The 14120-nt window shown below is 42.7% G+C and overlaps 1 protein-coding gene across 3 annotated transcripts in view; it reads right to left on the reverse strand.

The window, feature by feature from the left end:
* Nucleotides 1-11223, reverse strand: part of LOC128687249 (UDP-glucosyltransferase 2) — a 255548-nt gene extending 244325 nt beyond the window's left edge. For all 3 annotated transcript variants that reach the window (XR_011393742.1, XR_011393741.1, XM_070098445.1), the window contains exon 1: nucleotides 10102-11223. Coding sequence is in view for 1 of the 3 variants with exons in the window: in XM_070098445.1 (XP_069954546.1) it covers nucleotides 10102-10911 (810 nt within the window). In the remaining 2 variants the exon portion in view is untranslated. The remainder of the gene's footprint in view (nucleotides 1-10101) is intronic.
* Between the last annotated feature and the right edge of the window lie 2897 nt (nucleotides 11224-14120).

A 14120-nucleotide genomic window follows, 5' to 3' on the forward strand; every position in this document is an offset into this window, starting at 1 on the left:
CTAGTATTGATATATGGTGTTCAGTCTCCTAGTATTGATATATGGTGTTCAGTCTCCTAGTATTGATACATGGTGTTCAGTCTCCTAGTATTGATATATGGTGTTCAGTCTCCTAGTACTGATATATGGTGTTCAGTCTCCTAGTATTGATATATGGTGTTCAGTCTCCTAGTATTGATATATGATGTTCAGTACCCTAGTATTGATATATGGTGTTCAGTCTCCTAGTATTGATATATGGTGTTCAGTCTCCTAGTATTGATACATGGTGTTCAGTCTCCTAGTATTGATATATGGTGTTCAGTCTCATAATATTGATATATGGTGTTCAGTCTCCTAGTATTGATATATGGTGTTCAGTCTCCTAGTATTGATATATGGTGTTCAGTCTCCTAGTATTGATACATGGTGTTCAGTCTCCTAGTATTGATATATGGTGTTCAGTCTCCTAGTATTGATATATGGTGTTCAGTTCCCTAGTATTGATATATGGTGTTCAGTTCCCTAGTATTGATATATGGTGTTCAGTCTCCTAGTATTGATATATGGTGTTCAGTCTCCTAGTATTGATATATGGTGGTCAGTCTCCTAGTATTGATATATGGTGTTCAGTCTCCTAGTATTGATATATGGTGTTCAGTTCCCTAGTATTGATATGTGGTGTTCAGTCTCCTAGTATTGATATATGGTGTTCAGTCTCCTAGTATTGATATATGGTGTTCAGTCTCCTAGTATTGATATATGGTGTTCAGTTCCCTAGTATTGATATATGTTGTTCAGTCTCCTAGTATTGATATATGGTGTTCAGTCTCCTAGTATTGATATATGGTGTTCAGTCTCATAGTATTGATATATGGTGTTCAGTTCCCTAGTATTGATATATGGTGTTCAGTCTCCTAGTGTTGATATAAGGTGTTCAGTTCCCTAGTATTGATATATGGTGTTCAGTCCCTCAGTCTTGATATATAGTGTTCAGTTCCCTAGTATTGATATATGGTGTTCAGTCTCCTAGTATTGATATATGGTGTTCATTTCCCTAGTATTGATATATGGTGTTCAGTCCCTCAGTCTTGATATATAGTGTTCAGTTCCCTAATATTGATATATGGTGTTCATTCTCCTAGTATTGATATATGGTGTTCAGTTCCCTAGTATTGATATATGGTGTTCAGTTCCATAGAATTGATATATGGTGTTCAGTCTCCTAATATTGATATATGGTGTTCAGTTCCCAAGTATTGATATATGGTGTTCAGTCTCCTAGTTTTGATATATGGTGTTCAGTTCCCTAGTATTGATATATGGTGTTCAGTTCCCTAGTATTGATATATGGTGTTCAGTCTCCTAGTATTGATATATGGTGTTCAGTCTCCTAGTATTGATATATGGTGTTCAGTCTCATAGTATTGATATATGGTGTTCAGAGTCCTAGTATTGATATATGGTGTTCAGTCTCCTAGTATTGATATATGGTGTTCAGTTCCCTAGTATTGATATATGGTGTTCAGTCCCTCAGTCTTGATATATAGTGTTCAGTTCTCTAGTATTGATATATGGTGTTCAGTCTCCTAGTATTGATATATGGTGTTCAGTTCCCTAGTATTGATATATGGTGTTCAGTTCCCTAGTATTGATATATGGTGTTCAGTCTCCTAGTATTGATATATGGTGTTCAGTTCCCTAGTATTGATATATGGTGTTCAGTTCCCTAGTATTGATATATGGTGTTCAGTTCCCTAGTATTGATATATGGTGTTCAGTCTCCTAGTATTGATATATGGTGTTCAGTTCCCTAGTATTGATATATGGTGTTCAGTCTCCTAGTTGTGATATATGGTGTTCAGTCCCACAGTATTGATATATGGTGTTGTCTCCTAGTATTGATATATGGTGTTCAGTCCCCTAGTATTGATATATGGTGTTCAGTCCTCTAGTATTGATATATGGTGTTCAGTCCCATAGTACTGATATATGGTGTTCAGTCTCCTAGTATTGATATATGGTGTTCAGTCCCCTAGTATTGATATATGGTGTTCAGTCCCCTATTATTGATATATGGTGTTCAGTCCCATACTATTGATATATGGTGTTCAGTCTCCTAGTATTGATATATGGTGTTCAGTCCCCTAGTATTGATATATGGTGTTCAGTCCCCTAGTATTGATATATGGTGTTCAGTTCTCAAGTATTGATATATGGTGTTCAGTCTCCTAGTATTGATATATGGTTTTCAGTCCCCTAGTATTGATATATGGTGTTCAGTCCCATAGTATTGATATATGGTGTTCAGTCTCCTAGCATTGATATATGGTGTTCAGTCCCCTAGTATTGATATATAGTGTTCAGTCCCATAGTATTGATATATGGAGTTCAGTTCCCTAGTATTGATATATGGTGTTCAGTCTCCTAGTATTGATATATGGTGTTCAGTCCCCTAGTATTGATATATGGTGTTCAGTCCCATAGTATTGATATATGGTGTTCAGTCTCCTAGCATTGATATATGGTGTTCAGTCCCCTAGTATTGATATATGGTGTTCAGTCCCATAGTATTGATATATGGAGTTCAGTTCCCTAGTATTGATATATGGTGTTCAGTCTCCTAGTATTGATATATGGTGTTCAGTCCCCTAGTATTGATATATGGTGTTCAGTCCCATAGTATTGATATATGGTGCTCAGTTCCCTAGTATTGATATATGGTGTTCAGTTCCCTAGTATTGATATATGGTGTTCAGTCTCCTAGTATTGATATATGGTGTTCAGTTCCCTAGTATTGATATATGGTGTTCAGTCCCCTAGTATTGATATATGGTGTTCAGTCCCCTAGTATTGATATATGGTGTTCAGTCCCCTAGTATTGATATATGGCGTTCAGCCCCATAGTATTGATATATGGTGTTCATTCCTCTAGTCTTGATATATGGTGTTCAGTCCCCTAGCCTTGATGCATGGCGTTCAGTCCCCTAGTCTTGATATATGGTGTTCAGTCCCCCATTCTTGATATATGACGTTCAGTCCCCTAGTCTTGATGTATGGTGTTCAGTCCATTAGTGTTGATATATGGTGTTCAGTCCCTTAGTATTGATATATGGTGTTCAGTCCCCTAGTATTGATATATGGTGTTCAGTCCCCTAGTATTGATATATGTTGTTCAGTCGCCTAGCATTGATATATGGTGTTCAGTCCCCTAGTCTTGATATATGGTGTTCAGTCCCCTAGTCTTGATGTATGGTGTTCAGTCCCCAAGTCTTGATATATGATGTTCAGTCCCCTAGTATTTATATATGGTATTCAGTCCCCTAGTATTGATAAATGGTGTTCAATCCCTCGGTCTTGATATATGGTGTTCAGTCCCCTAGTATTGATATATGGTGTTCAGTCCCCTAGTCTTGATATATGGTGTTCAGTCCAATAGTATTGATATATTTTGTTCAATCCCTCAGTCTTGATATATGGTGTTCAGTCCCCTAGTCTTGATGTATGGTGTTCCGTCCCCTAGTCTTGATATATGATGTTCAGTCCCCTAGTATTTATATATGGTGTTCAGTCTCCTAGTATTGATATATGGTGTTCAGTCCCTCAGTCTTGATATGTGGTGTTCAGTCCCTCAGTCTTGATATATGGTGTTCAGTCCCCTAGTATTGATATATTTTGTTCAATCCCTCAGTCTTGATATAAGGTGTTCAGTCCCCTAGTCTTGATGTATGGTGCTCAGTCCCCTAGTCTTGATATATGGTGTTCAGTCCCCTAGTATTGATATATGGTTTTCAGTCCCTCAGTCTTGATATGTGTTGTTCAGTCCCCTACTCTTGATATATAGTGTTCAGTCCCCTAGTCTTGATATATGGTGTTCAATCTCTCAGTCTTGATATATTGTGTTCAGTCCCCAAGTCTTGATATGTGGTGTTCAGTCCCCTAGTCTTGATATATGGTGCTCAGTCCCTTAGTCTTCAGTCCCTCAGTCTTGGTATATGGTGTTCACTTCCCTAGTATTGATATATGGTGTTCAGCCCCTCGGTCTTGACATATGGTGTTCATTTCCCTAGTCTTGATATATGTTGTTCAGTCCCCTAGTCTTGATATATGGTGTTCAGTCCGTCAGACTTGATATATGGTGTTCAGTTCCCTAGTCTTGATATATGTTGTTCAGTCCCCTAGTCTTGATATATGGTGTTCTGTCCCTCAGTCTTGATATATGGTGTTCAGTCCCTCAGTCTTGATATATGGTGTTCAGTCCCCTAGTCTTGATATATGGTGTTCAGTCCCCTAGTTTTGATATATGGTGTTCAGTCCTTCAGTGTTGATATATGGTGTTCAGTCCCTCAGTGTTGATATATGGTGTTCAGTCCCACAGTCTTGATATATGGTGTTCAGGCCCCTAGTTTTGATATATGGTGTTCAGTCCTTCAGTCTTGATATATGGTGTTCTGTCCCTCAGTGTTGATATATGGTGTTCAGTCCCTCGGTCTTGATATATGTTGTTCAGTCCCCTAGTCTAGATATATGGTGTTCAGTCCCTCAGTCTTGATATACGTATGGTGTTCAGTTCCCTAGTTTTGATATGTGGTGTTCAGTCCCTTAGTCTTGATATATGGTGTTCAGTCCCGTAGTCTTGATATATGGTGTTCAGTCTCCTAGTCATGATATATTGTGTTCAGTCCTTCAGTCTTGATATATGGTGTTCAGTCCCTCAGTCTTGATATATGGTGTTCAGTCCCTCAGTCTTGATATATGGTGTTCAGTCCCTCAGTCTTGATATATGGTGTTCAGTCCCCTAGTCTTGATATATTGTGTTCAGTCCTTCAGTCTTGATATATGGTGTTCAGTCCCTCAGTCTTGATATATGGTGTTCAGTCTCCTAGTCTTGATATATTGTGTTCAGTCCTTCAGTCTTGATATATGGTGTTCAGTCCTTCAGTCTTGATATATGGTGTTCAGTCCCTCAGTCTTAATTTTTGGTGTTCAGTCCCCTAGTCTTGATATATGGTGTTCAGTCCCCTAGTCTTGATATATGGTGTTCAGTCTCCTAGTCTTGATATATTGTGTTCAGTCCTTCAGTCTTGATATATGGTGTTCAGTCCCTCAGTCTTGATATATGGTGTTCAGTCTCTCAGTCTTGATATATGGTGTTCAGTCCCTCAGTCTTGATATATGGTGTTCAGTCCCCTAGTCTTGATATATTGTGTTCAGTCCTTCAGTCTTGATATATGGTGTTCAGTCCCTCAGTCTTGATATATGTTGTTCAGTCTCCTTGTCTTTATATATGGTGTTCAGTCCCTCAGTCTTGATATATGGTGTTCAGTCCCCTAGTCTTGATATATGGTGTTCAGTCCCTCAGTCTTGATATATGGTGTTCAGTCCCTCAGCCTTGATATATGGTGTTCAGTCCCCTAGTCTTGATATATTGTGTTCAGTCCTTCAGTCTTGATATATGGTGTTCAGTCCCTCAGTCTTGATATATGGTGTTCAGTCCCTCAATTTTGATATATGGTGTTCAGTCCCTCAGTGTTGATATATTGTGTTCAGTCCCCTAGTATTGATATGTGGTGTTCATTCTCCTAGTATTGATATATGGTGTTCAGTCCCTTAGTACTGATACATGGTGTTCAGTCCCCTAGTATTGATATATGGTGTTCAGCCCCCTAGTATTGATATATGGTGTTCAGTCCCTCAGTCTTGATATATGGTGTTCACTCCCTCAGTGTTGATATATGGTGTTCAGTCCCCTAGTATTGATATGTGGTGTTCATTCTCCTAGTATTGATATATGGTGTTCAGTCCCTTAGTACTGATACATGGTGTTCAGTCCCCTAGTATTGATATATGGTGTTCAGCCCCCTAGTATTGATATATGGTGTTCAGTCCCATAGCATTGATATATGGTGTTCAGTCCCCTAGTATTAATATATGGTGTTCAGTCCCCTAGTCATCATATATGGTGTTCAGTCCCCTATTCTTGATATATGGTGTTCTGTCCCCTAGTCTTGATGTATGGTGTTCAGTCCCCTAGTCTTGATATATGGCGTTCAGTCCCTTAGTATTGATATATGGCGTTCAGTCCCCTAGTCTTGATATATGGTGGTCAGTCCCCTAGTCTTGATATATGGTGTTCAGTCCCTCAGTCTTGATATATGGTGTTCAGTCCCCTAGTATTGATATATGGTGTTCAGTCCCCTTGCATTGGTATATGGTGTTCAGTCCCCTAGTCTTGTATGGTGTTCAATCCCCTCGCCTTGATGTATGGTGTTCAGTCCCCTAGTCTTGATATATGGCGTTCAGTCCCTTAGTATTGATATATGTTGTTCAGTCCCCTAGTATTGATATATGGTGTTCAGTCCCCTATTCTTGATATATGGTGTTCAGTCCCCTAGTATTGATATATTTTGTTCAATCCCTCAGTCTTGATATATGGTGTTCAGTCCCTTAGCATTGGTATATGATGTTCAGTCCCTCCGTCTTGATATATAGTGTTCAGTCCCTCAGTGCTGATATAAGGTGTTCAGTCCTTCAGTCTTGATATATGGTTTTCAGTCCCTCAGTCTTGATATATGGTGTTCAGTCCCTCAGTGTTGATATATGGTGTTCAGTCCCTCAGTCTTGATATATGGTGTTCAGTCCCTCAGTCTTGATATATGGTTTTCAGTCCCTCAGTCTTGATATATGGTGTTCAGTCCCTCAGTCTTGATATATGTTGCTCAGTCCTTCTGTTTTGATATATGGTGTTCAGTCCTTCAGTCTTGATATATGGTGTTCAGTCCCTCAGTCTTGATATATGGTGTTCAGTCCCTCAGTCTTGATATATGGTGTTCATTCCCTCAGTCTTGAATACGGTGTTCAGTCTTTCAGTCTTGATATACGGTGTTCAGTCCTCAGTCTTGATATATGATGTTCAGTCCTTCAGTCTTGATATATGGTGTTCAGTCCCTCAGGGTTGATATGTGGTGTTCAGTCCTTCAGTCTTGATATATGGTGTTCAGTCCCTCAGTCTTGATATATGGTGTTCAGGCCTTCAGTCTTGATATATGGTGTTCAGTCCTTCAGTGTTGATATATGGTGTTCAGTCCTTCAGTCTTGATATATGGTGTTCAGTCCTTCAGTCTTGATATATTGTGTTCAGTCCCTCAGTCTTGATATATGGTGTTCAGTCCCTCAGTCTTGATATATGGTGTTCAGTCCCTCAGTCTTGATATACGGTGTTCAGTCCTTCAGTCTTGATATACGGTGTTCAGTCCCTCAGTCTTGATATATGGTGTTCAGTCCTTCAGTCTTGATATATGGTGTTCAGTCCCTCAGTCTTGATATATGGTGTTCAGTCCTTCAGTCTTGATATATGGTGTTCAGTCCCTCAGTCTTGATATATGGTGTTCAGTCCTTCAGTCTTGATATATGGTGTTCAGTCCTTCAGTCTTGATATATGGTGTTCAGTCCTTCAGTCTTGATATATGGTGTTCAGTCCCTCAATCTTGATAAATGGTGTTCAGTCCCTCAGTCTTGATATATGGTGTTCAGTCCCTCAGTCTTCATATATGGTGTTCAGTCCCTCAGTCTTGATATATGGTGTTCAGTCCCTCAGTCTTGATATATGGTATTCAGTCCCTCAGTCTTGATATATGGTGTTCAGTCCCTCAGTCTTGATATATGGTATTCAGTCTTTTAGTCTTGATATATGGTGTTCAGTCCCTCAGTCTTGATATATGGTGTTCAGTCCCTCAATCTTGATATATGGTGTTCAGTCCCTCAGTCTTAATATATGGTGTTCAGTCCCTCAGTCTTGATATATGGTGTTCAGTCCCTCTGTCTTGATATATGGTGTTCAGTCCCTCAGTCTTGATATATGGTGTTCAGTCCCTCAGTCTTGATATATGGTGTTCAGTCCCTCAGTCTTGATATATGGTGTTCAGTCCCTCAGTCTTGATATATGGTGTTCAGTCCCTCAGTCTTGATATATGGTGTTCAGTCCTTCAGTCTTGATATATGGTGTTCAGTCCTTCAGTCTTGATATATGGTGTTCAGTCCCTCAGTCTTGATATATGGTGTTCAGTCCCTCAGTCTTGATATATGGTGTTCAGTCCTTCAGTCTTGATATATGGTGTTCAGTCATTCAGTCTTGATATATGGTGTTCAGTCCCTCAGTCTTGATATATGGTGTTCAGTCCCTCAGTCTTGATATATGGTGTTCAGTCCCTCAGTCTTGATATATGGTGTTCAGTCCTTCAGTCTTGATATATGGTGTTCAGTCCTTCAGTCTTGATATATGGTGTTCAGTCCCTCAGTCTTGATATATGGTGTTCAGTCCCTCAGTCTTGATATATGGTGTTCAGTCCTTCAGTCTTGATATATGGTGTTCAGTCATTCAGTCTTGATATATGGTGTTCAGTCCCTCAGTCTTGATATATGGTGTTCAGTCCCTCAGTCTTGATATATGGTGTTCAGTCCCTCAGTCTTGATATATGGTGTTCAGTCCTTCTGTCTTGATATATGGTGTTCAGTCCTTCAGTCTTGATATATGGTGTTCAGTCCCTCAGTCTTGATATATGGTGTTCAGTCCCTCAGTCTTGATATATGGTGTTCAGTCCCTCAGTCTTGATATATGGTGTTCAGTCCCTCAGTCTTGATATATGGTGTTCAGTCCCTCAGTCTTGATATATGGTGTTCAGTCCCTCAGTCTTGATATATGGTGTTCAGTCCCTCAGTCTTGATATATGGTGTTCAGTCCCTCAGTCTTGATATATGGTGTTCAGTCCCTCAGTCTTGATATATGGTGTTCAGTCCCTCAGTCTTGATATATGGTGTTCAGTCCCTCAGTCTTGATATATGGTGTTCAGTCCCTCAGTCTTGATATATGGTGTTCAGTCCCTCAGTCTTGATATATGGTGTTCAGTCCCTCAGTCTTGATATATGGTGTTCAGTCCCTCAGTCTTGATATATGGTGTTCAGTCCCTCAGTCTTGATATATGGTGTTCAGTCCCTCAGTCTTGATATATGGTGTTCAGTCCTTCAGTCTTGATATATGGTGTTCAGTCCTTCAGTCTTGATATATGGTGTTCAGTCCCTCAGTCTTGATATATGGTGTTCAGTCCCTCAGTCTTGATATACGGTGTTCAGTCCCTCAGTCTTGATATATGGTGTTCAGTCCCTCAGTCTTGATATATGGTGTTCAGTCCCTCAGTCTTGATATATGGTGTTCAGTCCCTCAGTCTTGATATATGGTGTTCAGTCCCTCAGTCTTGATATATGGTGTTCAGTCCCTCAGTCTTGATATATGGTGTTCAGTCCCTCAGTCTTGATATATGGTGTTCAGTCCCTCAGTCTTGATATATGGTGTTCAGTCCTTCAGTCTTGATATATGGTGTTCAGTCCCTCAGTCTTGATATATGGTGTTCAGTCCCTCAGTCTTGATACATGGTGTTCAGTCCTTCAGTTTGATATATGGTGTTCAGTCCTTCAGTCTTGATATATGGTGTTCAGTCCCTTAACCTTGAACAGTATTGGTCAGCCTACTGAATAAGTTACTGATGTAAGTGGTATACACTAGTACCATGGCGTACGTCATGGTGTACATCATGGTGTTCATCATGGTGTACATCATGGTGTACATCATGGTGTTCATCATGGTGTACGTCATGGTGTACATTATGGTGTTCATCATGGTGTATACCATGGTGTACATCATGGTGTATACCATGGTGTACATCATGGTGTATACCATGGTGTACATCATGGTGTATACCATGGTGTACATCATGGTGTACATTATGGTGTTCATCATGGTGTACTTAGTTATGATTATAATAATAATTATAACAATAATCTCCGCTTGGGCTGACTAAAAGTATTAGAATTAGATACACATATAACCCACAAATAATCACACAAACACCTTTCTTATATATACACTTGCTCCCTTACCTTCGTGTTAGTGTGTGACTGGTTAATGCTCCAAATCTGACCAAAATGTCATCATCAGATTTCTTTCTCCCATGTGCAGGTTGTGTATTGTAAAATTTGATAGTACTGTTAAAATCGGAAGGGAGTGGTAGAATGGGAGGAAGGAATAGTAGTAATTGTGGTTTTTCTATTAACGGTATTGCTATTTACCTTGGGTAAGGAACGGGGTGGATGGCAGTTCATGCAGCCGATCTCCACCTGGTTGGGTAGCAGGGGTACTGAGCCGTCCAGAAGGTGGTGTCTGTTGATGAGCGAGAGGCACTGTTTCGGGTACTGCTCGAACGGGTCGGGTAGGTCGGGGAAGGTATCCCTTAGAGCCGTGGCTAGCGGTCGGCCGACCGTCCGACGGAAGGAGTACCTGAGCACCGCGGTAGCCAGGGTGTTGACCAGGCGTTCCCACAGGGTGAGGTTGTCGTCGTAAGGGACAATTATGGACGGCAAAGCGGCGGGGGAGACGACGTTACCCAAATACGACAACTGCAGTGGTTCCGTTCCAACGGGGGCCAAGGTAATGAACGGCGCCGGGTTGTCCAACAGGAAAGGGAACGCCATTTCATTCGCGGCACTGTTGATAATAATGGCGTCGAACTTGTCCCTGCGATGCCATAGTTCCATGACTTTGGGGTTGGCATACAGTTCCCGGGCCACGGCAGGAAAGGCTTTCATCCACAATTTAAAGACCGCCTGCCCTGCACGGACCTCAAAAAGGTCCATCTGGTCCAGGGCCGAGTGTGGGGAGATGATGTGAGTGAGGTTGGGGTGATGGGGTATGGGATCCCCACTAGACATGAGGGTGACGGTGTGTCCTCGCGAAATCAAGCCCTCTGCCAACACCGCGAACAAGCTACGCACTGATCGCGAACCGAAGGGCGTCAGGAGCAAGAGGTCTGCTGCTTGAGACGGCGCAGGCAGCAACAGGAGCAGCCAGGCAGCAGCAGGCAGCAGACGGGTGACCTGCATCGTGTAAACACCACCAGCAGACTCACTGGCAGACTTCACGCGCTCCGCCACGATAGGTAACTCGCGGTTTTAACGCCAACTCAGGTAAAAAAGCAACTTCTGCGATGACTGAGGCTGGACTGGTGAGGAGGAGAGACAGAGAGAGACTGTTGACGGAGAGATGCAGACAGAGAGAGACACACACACACGTGACAAGAGATGGAGACAGCCAGGAGCAGAGTGGCTAACACTGGCTGTAATCAGAGTTGGCTGACACGGAGTGTAATCAGAGTGGCTAACCACTCAGTGATAAGTCTTGGAGAGGCTGACATACCCACAACAATGTCCAGGTGCAAATAACCTGCTCCTCGTTGTCTTCCTCCTTCTCCTCCTCCTCATCTTCATCCTCATCTTCCTTCTCCTCCCCTACCTCATCCCCTACCCAGCAACACCCACACGAGACATGGTACACCCCAATACCAGCCCCTACCACCACTAAACACAGGAGAGGCGCCCCCCACCACCTGCTAGTACTCCACAGGTCAGACAGGCTCTAGGTACCCCACACACACACCAGCCACAACTCTACGCTTCTCTCACCCCTTCTCTCACTTTCTCTTTCATTCCCTCTCTCTCTCTTTCCTCTGTCTCTCTCCCTTTCAGTTCCTCTCACACACCCTCTCTCACTCCCTCTCTCACACGCTCACTCACTACTCTATAAAAAAACTCTCCATAAACAGAAAAATACATTGTCTCTCTCTATTCTTTGCTCTCCTTAGCAATTATTTCGCTGCTTCCTAGTGCCATCCTCCTTTCCTAAACATACATGTATAAATACTTTTGTGTAAAAAGACAAGCAAACACTAGGACATATTTAGTAGAAAACATGTCTGTCCTGCGACCTTGATCATTTCTGACATATTCTTTGTCATACAGGTAAAAGGACTTGAGTACTGGAGGTGGAAAGTACGGTACCTGCACTCTGAAGGATGGGTGAGGATGTTACTGTCCTGGAGGTGGGAAGTACAGCACCTACACTCTAAAGGATGGGTGAGGATGTTGCACTCCTGAAGGTGGGAAGTACAGTACCTGCACTCTGAAGGATGGGTGAGGATGTTACAGTTCTGGAGGTGGGAAATAAAGTAACTCCACCCTGAAGGATGGGTGAGAATGTTACATTCCTGGAGGTGGGAAGTACAGTACCTGCATTCTGAAGGATTGGTGAGGATGCTACACTCCTGGAGGAGGGAATTACAGTGAGTGCACCCTGAAGGATGGGTGAGAATGTTTCAGTCCTGGAGGTGGGAAGTTCAGTACCCGCACTCTGAAAGATGGGTGAGGATGTTACAGTTCTGGAGGTAGGATGTACAGTGACTTCACCCTGAAGGATGGGTGAGGGTGTTACAGTCCTGGAAATGGGAAGTACAGTACCTGCACTCTGAAGGATGCGTGAGGATTTTACACTGCGGGAGGTGGGAAGTACAGTGCTTGCACACTGAAGGATGGGTGAGGATGTTATAGTTCTGGAGGTGGGAAGTACAGTGCCTGTTCTCTGAAGAATGGGTGAGGATGTTACAGTCCTGGAGGTGGGAAGTACAATGTCTGTTCTCTGGAGAATGGGTGAGGATGTTACAGTCCTGGAGGTGGGAAATACAGTACCTACACTCTGAAGGATGGGTGAGGTTACATTCCTGGAGGTGGGACGTACAGTACCTGCACTCTGAAGGATGGGTAATGTTGATACATTCCTGGAGGTGGGAAGAAAAATGACTGCACCGTGAAGGATGGGTGAGGATGTTACAGTCCTGGAGGTGGGAAGTGCAGTACCTGCACTCTGAAGTATGCATGAGGATGTTACATTCCTGGAAGTGGGACGTACAGTACCTGCACTCCGAAGGATTGTTGAGAATGTTACAGCCCTGGAAGTGGAAGTACATTACTTGCACTCTGAAGCATTTGTGAGGATGTTACAGTCCTGGAGGTGGGAACTACAGTGCTTTCACTCTAAAGGATGGGTGAGAATGTTACAGTCCTGGAGGTGGGAAGTACAGTACCTACACTTTGAAGGATGAGTAGGGATGTTCAGTCCAGGAGGTGGGAAGTACAGTACCTGCATTCTGAAGATTGGGTGAGGATGTTACAGTCCTGGTGGTGGGAAATACAGTACCTATACTCTGAATGACTAGTGAGGATGTTACCGTCCTAGAGGTGGGAAGTACAGTACCTGTACTGTGAAGGATGGGTGAAGATGTTACAGTCCTGGAGGTTGGAAGTACAGTGACTTCACCCTGGAGGATTGGTAAGGATGTTACAGTCCTGGAGGTGGGAAGTACATTGCCTGTAATTTGAAGGATTGGTGAGGATGCTACAGGCCAGGAGGTGGGAAGTACAGTGCCTGCACTCTGAAGGATTGGTGAGGATGTTGCAGTCCTGGAGGTGGGAAAATAAAGTACCTGCACTCTGAAGAATGGGTGAGGATGTTACAGTCAATGAGGTGGGAAGTACAGTACCTGCACTCTGAAGTATGGGTGAGGATGTTACAGTCCTGGAGGTGGGAAGTACAATAACTGCACTTTGAAGGATGGGAGAGGATGTTACAGTCTTGGAGGAGGAATGTACAGTACATGCACTCTGAAGGATTTGTGAGGATGTTATAGTCCCCGAGTTGGGAAGTACAGTAACTGCACTCTGAAGGATGGGTGAGCATGTTACATTCCTGGAGGAGGGAAGTACAGTAACTGTACTCTGAAGGATGGTAGAGAATGTTACAGTGCTGGAGGTAGGAAGTACAGTACCTGCACTCTGAAGGATGCGTGGGTATGTTACAGTCATTGAGGTGGGAAGTACAGAACCTGCACCCTGAAGGATGGGTGAGGATGTTACAGTCCTGAAAGTGGGAAGTACAGTACCTGCACTCTGAAGGATGGTAGAGAATGTTACAGTGTTGGAGGTAGGAAGTACAGTACCTGCACTCTGAAGGATGAGTGGGGATGTTACAGTCCTTGAAGTGGAAAGAACAGTACCTGCACCCTGAAGGATGGGTGAGGATGTTACAGTCCAGTAGGTGGGAAGTACAGTAACTGTACTCTGAAGGATGGTAGAGAATGTTACAGTGCTGGAGGTAGGAAGTACAGTACCTGCACTCTGAAGGATGAGTGGGTATGTTACAGTCCTTGAGGTGGGAAGTACAGTACCTACATCCTGAAGGATGGGTGAGGATGTTGCAGTCC

Source organism: Cherax quadricarinatus, chromosome 62, assembly GCF_038502225.1.
Source record: "Cherax quadricarinatus isolate ZL_2023a chromosome 62, ASM3850222v1, whole genome shotgun sequence".
In the NCBI taxonomy this organism is placed as follows: domain Eukaryota; kingdom Metazoa; phylum Arthropoda; class Malacostraca; order Decapoda; family Parastacidae; genus Cherax; species Cherax quadricarinatus.